This window comes from Phyllostomus hastatus, unplaced genomic scaffold (genome assembly GCF_019186645.2).
Source record: "Phyllostomus hastatus isolate PE091 unplaced genomic scaffold, TTU_PhHast_1.1 phas_scaffold_78, whole genome shotgun sequence".
In the NCBI taxonomy this organism is placed as follows: Eukaryota; Metazoa; Chordata; class Mammalia; order Chiroptera; family Phyllostomidae; genus Phyllostomus; species Phyllostomus hastatus.
Window position 1 is genome coordinate 98322594 of NW_025334041.1, and position 16499 is coordinate 98339092.

The 16499-nt window shown below is 37.9% G+C and overlaps 1 protein-coding gene across 9 annotated transcripts in view; it reads left to right on the plus strand.

The window, feature by feature from the left end:
• The first annotated feature begins 5774 nt into the window (after positions 1-5774).
• The window catches only part of CCDC88A (coiled-coil domain containing 88A), a 128084-nt gene continuing 117359 nt past the window's right edge, over positions 5775-16499 (plus strand). For 4 of the 9 annotated variants that reach the window (XM_045827313.1, XM_045827314.1, XM_045827317.1 and 1 more), the window contains exons 1-2: positions 5778-6682; positions 6773-6873. In XM_045827313.1, coding sequence (XP_045683269.1) covers positions 6608-6682; positions 6773-6873 — 176 coding nt within the window. In that variant the 5' untranslated portion in view covers positions 5778-6607. Of the gene's footprint in view, positions 6683-6772; positions 6874-16499 lie in introns of all 9 variants that reach the window. The other 5 variants (XM_045827308.1, XM_045827311.1, XM_045827309.1 and 2 more) reach the window with 2 other exon arrangements.

The following is a 16499-nucleotide window of genomic DNA, read 5'->3' on the forward strand; positions in this document are numbered from 1 at the left end:
GAATAGGAAAGTGATTTTTTTTTCTCACCATTTAAAAGTCCATTTCAGCCCTGGCTGATATGGCTCAGGGGATTGAACACTGGTGTGAACTGAAAGGTTGCTGGTTCGATTCTCGGTCAGGGCACATGCGTGGATTGCAGACTAGGTCCCTGGTTGTGTGAGAGGCAGCCAACTGATGTTTCTCTCTCACATTGATGTTTCTCTCAAGCTCTTCCTCTCTCTCTGAAAATAAATAAAGAAAATCTTTTAAAAAATAAAGTCTACTTCATAATATTTGTCCTCTATACATGCTTTTATTTTCTTTTCCAACTATCAGGTTTCCATTTGCTTAGTATCTTTCCATCAGTGGCATTGTAAATAGGACTGAGTCACCACCCATTACACAGATTTGAGTTAAAGGAGGAACCTAGCAAACATAAGGAACTGATCCCTTGATAGGAGAGTCATTTCCTGGAAATAGCTTCTAAGTGACCAATAATTTATAAGAGTATTTCATGTCATACCACAGGAAACCAGTTAAAGAAATAGGGTAGCACCACCTCACTTAAGTAAAACCAAGAAACTGTCCGTAAGCAAAAACATTACACCAAAAGACATGTTTAAGCTTATCACCAGTTCATGGACTTTACTCATAGAAGAACCCATCAGGTCCTCAGTCAAAAATTTCTAATTCCATCAGGCTGTTTTAACAGTCTATGAATACCCTACATACAGTAAATTAGAAACAGCACATTAGAATGGGAACTATGATACAGATATTATATCTGTAAAAACAAGCAGCAAAAAACAAAGAACCAAGAAAGAAAATAGAAAAACTACTCAAAGTAAAATAAAAATTCAAAATGTAGTTGTCTGGGACCTATGAGTGTAGGTCAAGTTCCCTTGCAATTTTTAAGAGTCTCTGAATATATAATTATATTAAAAGCACAGAACAATAATTTAGGTCAATTGTGATGACATAGTTCTTCTACACTAAAAGGTCAGTTTCTGTTCAGAATATGGTGTCTAATAAAGTTCAGACAATTATAACACCTTTCTTGAATATTTCCTTCAAAATGATACAAAATTAAAAAACAATTTGGGTGTTGAAAAGGATAAATATGATGTCTGAGAAATAAAAGATTATATGAAGTTTATGTATTCCTCTAAGCTTTTCTCTGAGAAAAAAATTTGTCTTGAGAGCCATTTATTTTTTTGTCTCAGTGTCTTTTTAGTTCTTCAAATTTACTGACAAGCAGTAATTGCCAGCTAATGCCTCCTCTCTAGGTAACTCGTTAATTAGAATAGTTCTCAGAAATTTCTCTGCTGTGAGCTTTTGCTAATTGTCAGGAATTTAAACTGGTTTAAGGAAGACTCTTTGGCACATTGACTAAGATGCTGTCTTGAATGTCAGGGATACAAAGATGAACAAACCAAGTCACTTTCCAGGAGTCCCCCATCTACTCAGAAAAAGAACATTTGAGCAAATACATATCATTCAGAGCAAGTTAAGAAATAAAGGAAGATCAGATACTATTCAGGCACAAAAGAGAGAGTGGTCAGCTCAACCCAGGAATAGGAATGCTTCATGGACAGCAACACTTGATTCCTGAAGAAGGTGTAGGAGTTGATCAGGATAGAAAGCAGGAAAGGGTATTTCTGATGGGGATGGTGGCATGGAATACAATGCTGATTTTGTGATGGTTCACTTTGGAGCAGAGCACTAAAATATTTGAAAGGAATAAATGAAGACTGGACTGATAGGAAAATCCCTCTCTCTACCCTGTCATCTCTTTCCAACTTTCTTTTCTTCTGCCCAGTTGAGATGCAGGACAGAGCAACAAGCCCACAGTCTAAGCAGTTGTCCAGTAGGGAATGAAATTAGTACTTATACCCATTTCACAGCTGAGGCTCAAAGAAGTTAAATGACACACTTAATATATATCTCTCTCTCAGTGTATTACATTTCTTTTTAAAACTATGTTGGATAATTAAAACATATATGTTCTATGTTTTGGATGAATTAAAAATCTTATTCATCAGATCATGAGGACTTACAGGCCCCTTTGAAAAGTCTATGAGAAATTGGATTTTTTGATAGCATTTCTTTTTAAATATTTATGAGGCAATGGTGCCATTTTTTCTTTAAAAATACAGTTTTCTTGCCCTGGCTGGTATGGCTCAGCATATTGAGGGCCAGCCTGCAAACCAAAATGTTGCCAGTTCTATTCCTAGTCAGGGCACATGGCTGGGTTGCAGCAGGCCAGGTCCCCAATGTGGGGGTGGGGCACATTAGAAGCAACCACACATTGATGTTTCTAACCCTCTATTTTTCTATCCCTTTCCCTCTGTCTAAAAATAAATAAATAAAATCTAAATAAAATAAAAGAACAGTTTTCTTGAGAAATAATTGACAATTCAGCCATTTAAGGTGTCCAAATCAATGAATTTTTGTGTGTTCATGGAATTATGCATTTATCACTGCAATCAATTTTAGAATATTTTGATTTTCTCAAAAAGAAACCCCACACCCTAAGACATTAAACCCCCATGTCCTCCCAACCTTCCCCGGTCTAGGCAACCACTAATCTGCTTTCTGTCTTTATAGATTAATCTCTTCTGGACATTTTGTATAAATGAAATCATGTAATAAGTGGTCCTTTGTGACTGGCTTGTTTAACTTAGCATAATGTTTTCAAGAAACATCAAGCATGTACATTATTACATTTTTAAATATAACTTATTTCTATTTATTTTTTAGAGAGAAGAGGGAGGGAAAGAAACACTGATGTGGTAGAGAAATATTGACTGGTTGCCTCTTGCATGTGCCCCAATGGGGGACAGAACCTGCAACCTAGGCATGTGACTGACCAAAATCCAACTGGCAATCTTTCGCTTTGTGGGACAATGCCCAACCAACTGAGCCACACTGGTCAGGGCAGTACTTCATTTTTTTATTTCCAAATATTCCATTGTATAACTATCCCACATTTTATTTATTGATCTATCAATTGAATGACATTTTGGCTGCTTCAGTTTTTGGATATTATAAACAATGGTGCGACTCTGCAGCTGCCTTTGTTATTTTTAGTGTACTAGCTTATGAATGGGATTAGTTTTGTAAATATTTATCACTGAGGAGCCTGGTTTGGGTTCAGTCCATCATTTTCTGTAGTGTAGATCAAGATGGAGGTACCTTTGCGTGCTCTTGTTACACAGGTAGTGTTATGTATATGAAACCTGCAGGGGAAGCTTCAATTATAATACATGGCAAGGTGAGGGGGGGCAGGGAATTGTGGGGAGGGAAAGAGTGGGAAAGAATCTTTCTCTTGTGACCCCTAAATAGGATCATGGTGCATTCTAAACATTTAACTTCTGATTAAAAGAGAGCAGAGCAAATAACTTAGACCCTAACAAGATGGGTATAATTTTTCTAAAATTCTGTCCTGCTGTATTTAACATTCTAAGAAAGGATGAATTCAGGACAAACGAATGACTACAAAACACAAAACAAAAGTAACTTGAGAAATCTCTTCTTAAGTGAAAGGAGGATTGGAGCAAACTTTTGGATTTAATCTTATAGGACGTTGAAATTTGAAGGCCATTAAATTGTATAAATGTAAAATCCTTCTTTTGCCAGACAGAGAAGTTTCCTGATTGTACTCCTGAGATATTATAAAGCATTTCTAAGGCTGCTGTTAAACTAGAGGATTGTGAATTGGTAGGTTTTCATATAAGTTACTCCAGACCTCAGTCTGGTCTAAAGCTTCCTGTTTTTACAATTAACTCCTCATGTTTCTTTGTTGAGTGTGTGTGTGTGTGTGTGTGCGTGTGTGTGTGTGTGTGTGTGTGTGTGTGTGTAAAACCTAAAGATAGACTAGGAAACATGTGGGGCCATCTGGCTTTAGAGGGGAATCCAGATTTCTGTCAGGGCTAGCTACTAAATGTAAACTGGATGAACAATGCTATTTTAATGCACAACTCCTCTGCTAACCCTTCAGTCATTACTGTCCAAAATGCCCCCTAACTTCTTGTACTTTGGTATTAATGCTTTATGGTTTTTTCATGTGTGAATGAAGTAGGTTAGTCCATCTTAAGATAAAGCCCCATACAAGCATGAACACTTCCATGTTACTGAGTCAAGCTTCTGAGGGATTACAAAGAAAAGTGAACCTGTCACTTTTTTTCTGTGAGGAGCAGACATTGGGCTGCTCCTGAACTCGATGTTTCCTTCTTGGCCACCACTCTCCCTTGGTCTGCATTTCCAAGTAAAGATTTGTGATTAAGAAAGAGTCATCAAGAGCAGAAGGAAAGGATTCCTAGCAACCAGAATGACCCAAGGCTGTGTGCTAAGACAATGCGAGATTTTCCTCTGTGCACCAGTTAGCAAAGTGTGACATGAATGCATCCTAATATTAATTAAGATGATTTTGGAAGGGCATGTCTCTACTCTTCAAAAAAGAGCCATTCTGTAACTGAAGTAGGAGAAGTTACATTTCAAATTTTTTTCCTAAAGATTCTTCATTTTGGGGGAATAATGATTAAAGAAAACACCAATAACATTTATAGAACACTTACTATACATTGCTATTTAATTTAACCCAATTATTATCCCTGCTTTACATATGAAGAGAGTGAAACACAGACAGGTTCAGTAAATTGCCTAGGCTCACACAGCTAAGTATTGGAGCCTGGATTTGAATTAGGCAGGAAGACTAGAGCTAAGGCTCTCAACTACCTAGTTAAAAAATGGTGCTGTTTCTTAATTCAGTGGTACGAAAAAACAGTTTTTGCCACTCATTTAAAATGCCATGTAAGTAATCAGAGTAGATGTTTCTGTAAATGTCAACAGCATACATTGCAAAACTATACTATGTTTATTTTCTCTCAAAAAATTTGTTTAACATGCCCATTTTGTCCCAGGGAAAAAGTCTTTATTTTCCTTCAAAGTGAAGAGTAACATTTAATTTAGCTGGAGAACTGCTAAAATTACTTTGATGGTTCCACTCGTGCATAGCATAGATATTCATGACAAATATGTAATCTATTTATTTGTCATCCAACTTGAATGACTTCCAAATGTTTCTTCTTAGTAGCTCTTGATTTTGTTTGGATTTTTTTTTTCCCAATGGCCAAACAGTCAAACAACGTCTGAACCACGTTAGCTCCAGGCAGGGAATACCAACAAGTTGAAAGACAGCTATGGTTATTTAAAATCCTACTACATTCACTTGCAACTTTGAAGAGCATTCATGCTTTTAGTGTACTGGATTTTTTAAAAAAGGAAAAAAAAAAACAAGTTTGGGGCTCAAGTCCCTCCTTTGCTATTTACTGCAGTGAGTTTTCCCATTCCATTTTGCAGGCGAAAGCATGTTAAACAGATCAAGTCAAACTGTCCGAAAGGCTGTCTGCATCCCTCATGGTTAAAAGAGAAGGATTTTGTTCTTTTTCCTCCACACATCAAAGAAGGCACTCGGGGAGGAAATAAACCATAATTAGGCATGAGTGAGCAGACAGACCCCTTCCTCTGTCTTTCCCATCCCCGCCCCCAGACCCTGGCAAACGTCCTGGGAGTGAGCGAGGCGCCGGCCACCGCAGCAGCTGCGGCGAGAGCGCGTCCGTGCCCGCGCCCGCTGCCGGGATTTGGGCGGCGGCGGGACCGGGCCCGGGGGGGCGCGCGCGCTCGGGAGCGCGCTCATGCAGCGGTTTTCTTCTCCCACTCCCACAATCCAGAGGCTGCGGCGCGGGAGGGGCGGGGAGTCGGCGGAAGGATACGAGCGCGGAGGCAGCAGCGCGCTCCTTTTGACTGCAGGATCGCGGCATCTGCTGGGCGGCGAGGAGCGGGGTGTGATGCGGCACTGCGGTTTTGAAGCCGTTACTCCGGCTCCTCCACAGAGGGCAGAAGACTAGGCTGGAGCGCGGCGGTGATTTTTGTGCCAGGGCTCCCGGAGGCTCACCGAAAAGGCTGGCGGGGCTCAGAAAACTGGAGGCTTAGGGACATATTCAAGCCCCCACCCCCTGGGAGGGGAAGGGGGCTGGAGGCGAGGCTTGAGGGCGGCCGAGGCATGGTGTCTGGTCGGAGGGAAGGGGCGAGCCCTGCCTGTAGTTGGTGAGGGGCAGGGGAGGCTCCGCGTTTCGAAGCAGCTCCATGCCCACTGGGGGGTGGAAGGTGTTGAGCGGCACACGGAGGTCCAGCCTGGTGGCCGTCCGGAACCCTTAATGTGAAATCGAACGTGGTATTTCATTTAGCCCACGTTGGGATTAATTCATTATAGGCAGCCTCGCTAGTCTGGCTCCTCCAGGAGCTGGGCAACCTTGACGGGCTTTTTGTCTTGCTGCTCCAGCCCCTTTTCCCTTCCTCCTCCTCCAGATGCCTTTTCTCTGCCCCTCCTTGCCCAGTACAGACATTTCCAGCGCAGGCTGCGGCTCGTGGCTGCTGTCGAAGCCACTTCTTGGGATTTGGGCTCGTTTCCCTCTGGGGTATTTTTTGAGGAGGGAGAGTTCTATTCTCCCCTCCACGATGGGATTTTCTTCCCGTGCCAAAATAGACTTTCATTGATTTCTACTTCAACGTTTAGTGAACAATTCCCTAGGCGTATTTTTTGTGGTAGTTCCTTTTTTGAAATACATGAGCTGTAAAATGGAGAACGAAATTTTTACTCCCCTTCTGGAGCAGTTCATGACCAGCCCTTTGGTCACTTGGGTGAGTGTTATTTGTTATATATTTTGCTGCATTATTTGTGACTGCAGAGATGGAGGTGGGCATTCGTGTTTGATCATCATTCTGTTCCAGGTTAAAACGTTTGGACCTCTGGCTGCAGGAAATGGGACCAACCTGGATGAATATGTGGCTTTGGTGGATGGGGTGTTCTTGAACCAGGTCATGCTCCAAATGTAAGTGTTCTTTTTTCTTTTCTAGGCAACTTGTGTGTGTGTGTGTGTGTGTGTGTGTGTGTGTGTGTTTAAATGCATACTGTGAACTTAGAGATTTTATGTTTTAAGCTCCTAATTTGGTTCTTTGCCAGAAAAATTCAGGTGGTTTAACAATTGGACCTTGAAAGGAATGGTAAGCTTACATGCCCAGCTTATTTATCACAACCCAGTGATTAAAATTATGAAACTTTAATTTTTCATTCCGTAAACAATGTATTGCCCCTTACTGTCTTCAGTGCTGAAATTCAAACCACATTGTGTCCTCTCATAATTAGATGAGAGAGCGAGAGCGAGAGGGGGAGAGAGAGAATAAATACGAGGATGAGAATAAGAATAGTTTCCTATGGGGGGGGTCTTTACTGTGAAGTTATGCACATTTGATGCAGAAATGTTTCTTATTAACCTTTGTGTCTAAAAATAAATGGCTCATAATTTGAAACTGGTGAAGTAATAACAGATTTCAGAAGAGAGAATTTCAAACAATAGTTTCTACCGGTGAGGAACTGTTGCTATATCAAGTAATTTAAATGCTACTAAGTGAATAGATGCTTTATTGTGTGAATTATTAGATTAATATTTGGGGGTTCGTTTAAAGTATTAGAGCTAGTTTTGAAATGCAGGTAACTGAAATCTTGATGACAACTAGGTAAAGATTTAGTAGGCAAATCTTCATGGTATTGGGTTTAGTGTATTGAGTAGAAAAGTTTTTGAGATGGGAATTGAATATTGAAATCATATTGGTAGCTGGATCAGTGAATAAAAACTCCATTTTTATCATTGTAGGTATTGTATTAGTAGCATACATGTATTCTAAATACACAAGTGTAGGTTGTCAAACTGAATTTTACAGCTGTGCTCAAAATAATGTATATTTAGCCTTATTTCTCTTGAACAGAATCTGGTTACAAAGAATAGTTTGGAACTTTTAATTTCAAAACTGTCATCTTTTATATGTGTAGGAATTTCATGCATTATTAATGTTACTAGAGAATTAGTCTACTGTTGACAGACTAATAGCCTAACATAAAATATCGATTTTGTATTTTATTAGATTTTTTAAAGAATTTTCTGTTTAAAAGAGGGTAGATGTCAAATCCATAAATAATTGTTCCAGTGGTAACTTTGCAATCTGTTTGCTCAAAGAGTTTGTGTAGTATTTTTAATGTATGTGTTGATCCTACAGGGAAATATTATACTACTGTATGTTTTCCAAAAGTATTTTATTTGTATAGTCACCCAAAGAAATATGTATGTTATCTAAATGCGTGTGTATATATATATTTTCTTAAGAAAGGTAAAAAGAATGTAGACATTAATTATTTCCAGGGACAGTAAATATATTTTTGGCAGCCCTCCCATGGAACTATTTTTTATCTTTGAAATACCCCACTATTTCTTAAGCAAAATGGTAGACTAATTAAATTGACTTCTATTTTTGGAAACACACATGACAGGAAGGGTAGCCATTACAGTAGATACTCAGAACTTGTTTCCCTGTTTTTTTTCTTGCTTGTTTTAGACAAGCAAGAATTTTGGATTTGTATACTGACCTCTAAAAAAATAGGTGTGTTTACAAAAATAGGAAAATACATTACTTTGGTTTTCCACTTTAATGTTTTTTATCTGAATGATTCTTTTTCCAAAAAAATATTTAGTTTTTTTTTTTTTGAGTCCTGAACAGTTAGACAAGGTGCTAAAAACACATTAGCTTGTTTCCACTTTGAGTACAGTTTATGTGTAAAAACATATATGTGTACTTTGAATGTTATGGTGTTCCAAAATAGGGGTTGCCAGGTTGTTTTTTGGGGAGAACCTCAAATTTGCTTCTGTTTTCAGTTCCACTTCTCTGTTTCTTTAAGGTTTTTTCAGTGTCCTAAATTCTGTTCTGAATGACCTTTATTAAGTAAAGAAAAAGAAAATTAAGAAAAAAAGAAGTATGCTTTAGCTTTCTAAAAATAATTTGCTAAAATAAAATCAACACAAATTTGTTACCCAATAGGGTAATAACATATACATTGTTTTAAAGCTATATTTTACTGATTTTGAAATCTTTAAGACTTTTGTTAAGCACCCTACATAATATAAATTGTTTGACTCAATGTACTCTATTAAATTGTCAGTTGAAATAGTACCCAGTAAGTGAACCTAAAAGTTAGCCTTTGTCTAAGTAATATCTAGATTACATTTGGTTATAGAATTCGTAAAAATCTTTTGTAAATGAAATTTTATTTTTCTTTGTGTTTCTTGTGCCTCCAGTTCATTGAGTTTCTTAGATCTGTGGGTTTGTAGTTTTTATCAAAATTTGGCCATTATTTACACACACACACAAGTTATCTACTTTTTGCCCCCCTTTCTCCTTTTTGGAAATCCAGTTACACTTAGTACTTCTGTATCAGGAGCTTAATGTTATGTTCACTGATGTTCTGTTCAGGTTTTTTGGTTTTCTCTGTTTCATTTAGATAATCTTGCTATGTCTCCAAGTTCATTAATCTTTTTTTTTCTGTAATGTGTAATCTTCTGTTAATCTTATCCAGCATTTTTTTTTTAAATTTCAGACATGGTTTTATCTCTAGAAATGCAGTCCTTTTTTATATCTTCCACTTGTATAGCTCTCATGCTGTCTTTTCTCTAGCTTCTTGAACATTGTAGAATTCAGTTATAACTGGCTGAGTGTCTAAGTCTATAATTAAATCTGCAGCATTTCTGGGTTGGTGTCGATTGATGTTTTATCTCATGGATTGTGTTTACTTGCTTTTGCATGCCTGGTAATTTTTGACTGGATGCCAGGCATTTGGAATTTTTTACCTTGTTGGGTGCTAGATATTTTTGTATTCCATTAAAAATTCTTGAGCTTTGTTTTGGAATTCAGTTAACTTGGGAACAGTTTGATCTTTTCAGATTTTGCTTTTAAGTTGTGTTAGGCAGTACCGCTGTTGCACTGTAGAGGCAAAACCCTTCTTAATACTCTAGCTGGTGGTAATAGGAGCTATTCCTGGACTTCTGTGAATTCTAGGTGGTGTTCTCTCCAGTCCTTTTCATTGGTTCTTTCACTGCCTTGGGTAGTTTCTCACACATATGTACTGATAAGTACTCAGTTGAACACTTGAAGAATATCTTTGTAGATCTCTGGATCTATCTGTGTAGCTCTCTCCTTTTTTAGTACTACCTTGTATATGATAATCACCTTCCTATCTCCAGGCTAAGTTATGTCTCCTCAACTCAGGAAGACCATTGTGATCTGCCAGGGTTCCCCATCCTTGTTCCGTGGCCTAGAAATTCCTTCAAGGCAGTAAACTAGGGCAGTTGTAAATCCCATCTCATGTGTTTCCCATTTTTTCAGAAATCTACTGTTCTTTGTTGCCTGATGTCCATTGTCTTCAAAAAATCCTTCCAATATTTTGTCTTTTTATTTTTCCCAGTTGTTTCAGGCAGGAGGGTAAATTTGGTTTCTGTTATTCCTGCTTGGCCAGAAGTGGATATCTGTTTATATACTTGTACATTAAATACATTATTGCTCTGCCAGTCTTATATTCCTGCTTTCAGATATGGCATAGAATTTTGTTATAGGAGCCTTATGGTAGAATTTTATTTTCACCTAAAGTGTTAATTAAGCGTAAGTATTGATTAGTGATTAGATTTGCCATTTTGGACCTGGAATCTGAAGGTAAAGAGTTGATTTCTTCATGCCAGTTTACTGACTCTGCTTTATAATTTCAGAGTCTGTTCACTGACTTGGGCTTCACTGTATTCAGAGATGAATCCTGGATTTCATTGAGTAGCTCCTTGAATCAAAGAATCTCTGTAAGAGCTTGTGACATGGTGTCAGTCCTCTTTAACTAATGGGAAGAGGAAGCTATTTAGAGATCTGGAATGATGGCCCAGCTCTTTTGCATGCTGCAGGGCATTTTCCTACTTCAGCTAAATGAAATAGTTTTTCCCCAGAGCTAGCTATATATATGACTTTGTGACAGTGAAGTAGAAATAATTATTTTTCTGTTTGAGATGTCATTCAGTTCTGTAACCAATTTTGAATATTACTTGCTGTGAATTTTTAAGGAATTTATGACAGTAGTTAATTTCATCATTTTAAAGTTTAAGAAGTGTGCTATTTATATTACCTAAGCAATTGAAAATATGGATATGTTAGGGTTTTAAGTACTGAGAAAATTACTAATAGTGTCAGAACAATACTTGGAATTACTCTGATTCAATCCCATTAGATAGCTGTAGAGATCTATACTTGAAATACTTAGTAAATGTAATATACTTATTATGACTTTTCTTTTAGAATCTTGAGCTTGAAGGGACTTCAAAAGTCATCTACTGTGAAAATCATCTTCTTTCTTTCTTTTTTTTTTTTTAAGAGAGGGAAGGGAGGGAGGGAGAATGCGAGGGAGAGAAACATCAATGTGTGAGAGAAACATTGATCAGTTGTCTCCCATACACATTCCTACTAGGGATCAAACTGCAACCTGGGCATGTTCCCTGACTGGGAATCAAACCAGCCACCTTTCATCTTAAGGAGTGATGCCCAACAAGCTGAGCCACACTGGTCAGGGCTGTGAAATACATTTTTAATTAAACCCCTGACACGTGGTCATCCAACTTCTGTTTAAGTATTCCCTGGAAATCTGTTTTATAAAGTATATTTAAAGTAACCACTTATCTAATAGAGGAAGTTGACTGAAAAATGTTCCTTAAGTTATCAATGGTTAAGTTTAAAAAGTAGATTGTACTAGTTTTATGACTATAATAATCTCAAAATGACTTATAAAATACATAAGTTGTTGCTTTAGCTGGGTGGCTCCGTTGGTTGTAGCATCATCTCATATAGCAAAACACTGCAGGTTCTATTCCCTGTCAGTGCACATGCCTAGGTTGCAGGTTCTATCCTGGTCAGAGTGTGTATGGGAGGCAGCTGATTGATGTTTCCCTATCTGCCTATCTCTATCTCTCCCTTCCCCTCCCTCCATCCTTTTTATCCCTCCCTCCCTCCCTTGCTCCCTTACCCGCTCTCTCTAAAATCAATAAACATATCCTTGGATGAGGATTTAAAAAGTGTACATATATACACATGTATAAGTTATCTTACCAAGTATGACACTGACTCTGAATTTATATATATATTTTTGTTCATTTACAGTTGCCCCAGTTTTTCCCCTGTTGCTCTCACCTGCCCAGTATTGCCTCCCACCCCCACTCCCACAGTCAATCCCCACCCTGTTGTCTGTGTCCAACTCTAAATTTTGATATGGTCACTCTCAGGTTTTCTCATTGGACCTTATAGATTTTGTTTGTTGCTTCTTAAAAACACTCACAAGGTAGCCAGAGGTGCTATCTTATTACAAAGTTTTGTGATTTACCTCCCAGGTATTTCTCAGCTGTGCCCCTGACTCTTAGATTAATGCAGTAGCCCCTAAATGGTCTTCTTACTTTTGGGCTTGCTTCCTTTAACTTGTCTTCTCATCTGTGATCATACGATATTTTCTAAAACACTTCTATCTTTAAAATGATTCAATATTGACTCCAATGTTCATAGCAGCACAATTTACAATAGCCAAGTGCTAGAAGCAACCTAGGTGCCCATCAGTAAATGAGTGGATCAAAAAACTATGGTACATTTACACAATGGAATTCTATGCAGCAGAAAGAAAGAAAGAGCTCCTATCCTTTGCAACAGCATGGATGGAGCTGGAAAGCATTATGCTAAGCGAAATAAGCCAGGCAGTGAAAGACAAATACTATGTGATCTCACCTTTACCAGGAACCTAAACAACAAAACAAACAAATAAGCAAAATATAGCCAAAGACACTGAATTAGAGAACAGGCTGACAGTGACCAGAGGGAAGAGGGGAGGGAATTTCAGGGGAGAATGGGAAGGGTTTACAGGAACAAATATAAAGGACACATGGACAAAAACTAGGGGAGGTGGAAATGGGAGGGAGATGGGGAGGGATGGGTGGGTGGGCTGGGATGGGAGTAAAGAACAGAAAACTGTACTTGAACAATGATTAAAATAAAATTTTTAAGAATGATTCAATATCTTATGCCTTGAGAGTAAACACATTGCTTAAGCATTCAGACTCCTTTGAGACCTGGCTGGTGCCTACTTCTCTAGTTTTATCTTTGCATCGTACTACCTTAATTCATAACCTAAGATTTAGCACACTTATAGTAGCCAAAGATAGGCTGTATTCTCATAGGTCTCTGTGCCTTTCTATATATTCTTCCCTTCTCCAGAACACTCTTCCACCTCCTCACTATTGCTTTCTTAACTGACTGCTGCTTACTATTTACCATCACTGCTTCTCTGCCATACCCTGGCTCCTCTTAGAATTAGTACTCCAACTTGTGCTTCCATTGGACCCTATACAGTGGTACCTCGGTACTCGTCATTAATTCATTCTGGAAATCGTGATGAGTGCTAAAACCTATAAGTATTGAACTGTTCGTGAGCTATCATGAGAGTGACCCATTGACCTCTGTTTCATCACTAGAGAGGAGGGTGGAGTGGCAAGCAAGTACTGAGTGCTGAAACATTTTTTCTTGTCAGAATGCCACGAGTACAGGGTTTGACGAGTTCTGAAGTTGAGGAGTACCAGGGTGTGACTGTATATACTTTGGTGACAGTATTTATTTCATTATATTGCAGTTCTTGGTATGCTTGATTCTATTGACTACTTGTGAATTTTTGGAAGCTAGGGTATTATATCTTTCATCGTTCTATTCCTAGCACCAGTGCTTGAGATACAGTCAATTCTTGATATACTCTTGTATGAATGAACAATAGAGAGGGTATGTGATAAAGTGGAATGAATTTGGGCGTGAGACAGACAGACTTGGGTTCAGTTCTCACTGTGCTACTTATTAGTGTATGATCTTTTTTTTTTTTAAAGATTTTATTTATTTAGTTTTAGAGAGGGAAGGGAGGGAGAAAGAGAGAGAGAGAAAAATCAACGTGTGGTTGCTGGGGGCTGTGGCCTGCAACCCAGGCATGTGTCCTGACTGGGAATCGAACCTGCGACGCTTTGGTTCTCAGCCCACGCTCAATTCACTGAGCTACGCCAGCCAGGGCCATTAGTGTATGATCTTGAACAATTTACTTAATATCTCTAAATCTCAGTTCCTACATCAATAAAATGGGAGAAAATATTTCCTTCCTGAAGTAGACATAATCTGTATTAAGGGGAGCATAGTATCTTATTTTCTGTTTTGTTGACCATGGTATCCCTAGGGCTGGTTGCTGTCATTATACCTACCTATTGCCTACCTAGTGCTGTACCATACCTACCTATTTATATTTCCTCAAACAAGTCATGATCATTCACAACTTAGTTTTTTATAATCTCTGGTGGTATCACCTCTATAAAGCTGTATGATCTTTAGCAAGTTACTTTAGCAATTTCCTCCTTTATAAACAGGATAAAAAGAGAATCATAGGGCTACTATGAGAATTTAGTAGGATAATTTGTGCACAGTGTTTAGTATGTAACAAGTGTTCAATAAATGTTAGCTGTTGATATCTTTATTGCTTTATTCTATTATTATAATAATAATGGTTTCCTTAGACTGCCCTTTCCTTCTCTCTCTCTTTTTTTTGCCTAGCAAATTCTTACTCATCCTTTCACACTCCGTGAAGTCCCTCGACAGAGTTTATTGCTGTCTCCCCTATGATCCCATATCTACCTTTACTAAATTGTTAAAGTGATATGACTAGTAGACAGCATTTAGAGGCTACAGATTTTGTGTTATGTCATCACCAACACCTAGCATAGAACTTGGCACGTATTACCATCACCTAGCGTAAATTTGGTATGTTGTAAGTTTTCAGGAAATGTCAAAGGAATGAGTGAAGACATTTTGTCTTTTTACACATTTTCAAAAATTTGAGGATCCTCTCTAGTATTGTAGGATTTAGTTTGTTTTACTTTTTAGTTTATCTTCTATTTCTCCTTTTCTTCTCTCTCTGTCCTCTTATTTGTTTTAATTACCTTTATTGGATATTTTCTTTACCTATTTTATGTCTTGCTTGAGGTGAGGTGGTAAGAACAAGTCATAGTCCATGATTTTCTCTGGTAGTAGAATACACAGGGCCTTCAGTTTGATTTCCATTAACTTTCCTGATGATGTCCAACAAATTGAGATTTTTGCCCACAGTCTTATATTAGACCAGTGTCTTCAAGAGCAACCCCATAGTGATGTCTGATTCTTAGTATAACACATATCTAGTTAAGATATAGAAAATGACGAGAACCTAGGGAAGAAGTTAACTAGTTGTTACATATGGGAGTAATTCTAAATTTTTAACTAAAATTTCTCTTTGTAATATGTATTAATTATGGGAAACTAGTCCTCACAGGATAGGTGGAGAAGAAAACCAATTTTTAACTATACTCTTTCAGAAGAACACCAGTTGATCTTCTTTTAAGGTTTATAAAACAGATTTGTACCAGTTTTAAGCAGAAAGTTTCAGTGTTTTAAAATAAATATTTGAAGATTTAATTGGTATTGAAAAGTTTTCTAATATTTCAAATTAGTCATTGGTAAACTAGCTACTTTTAAAGACTCGGTGTGATATAGAGGAAAAAAAGATGGACTTGAGAGTTGTAAGCTAAAATCCTGCATCAGTCATTTAATGTATTATTTAGTCAGTTATTGAAATAAGAAAATACTCTTAATATTTTCTTTATTCCTATATTATTTTAGTTCTGTTTTGCTAGTTAATTTTAAAGTGTTTTTTTATTGATTGATTTTACAGAGAGTCAGAGAAACATGGATTTGTTGTTTCACTTGTTTATGCATTCATTGGTTGCTTCTTGTATGTGCCCTGACCTGGGATCGAACCTTCAACATTGGTGTTGGATGACACTTTAACCAACTGAGCTACACAGCCAAAGCTTGCTAGTTAAATAATTAATAAAACTAGGTTGAAAGATAAACTTTATTCTGAGTGAGAGGAGGCCTGCCTCTAACATTGGTGAGAGCCAGGGCAAGCATGTGTTTACCACAAAAGGCTAAATATTTAAAGGTTCTGAACCACGTTAACATGTTAAATATGTCCTGGTTTTTTATTTTGATAAATATACTCTTATAATCATTTGACTCAGGAAAGAGTCAAATTTAGAGTTTGTGGAATTTAGAATTCATAAGCTCACAGTTTTAAATCCTCCTGTCACCTCTGGCTCTGTCTGGCAGGCACCACAAAGAGGTGTCATGTGCATACTGTGGACATGCTACATGCATGACTGCAGTCTAAACTCTGGCACTCCCTCCTCCAAATAGCTGCTTCTTGGCCAAGGGTGTGCATATCTGTAGCATAGTCTGTCCTCAGGACAGACCTGGGAAAGAGGCCTGTGCATGCCCTTAAATTGGGTTAGGGGTATTTGGGCAAGAAATTTCAGAGTTCCTGATAATTGGAATGTCATTCTGAAGGGGCATATATAGGTACATCCTCTTGTTTCCCTAGACTCCTTGCCTAGTAGTGAGGAGCATGGTCTGAGGAGAGCCAGAGTAAGACTCAGGGCAGAGACCTTTTTTGCCAGGATCTAAATACAATATTCAGTTAGAGACATGAAGTGATGGTTTA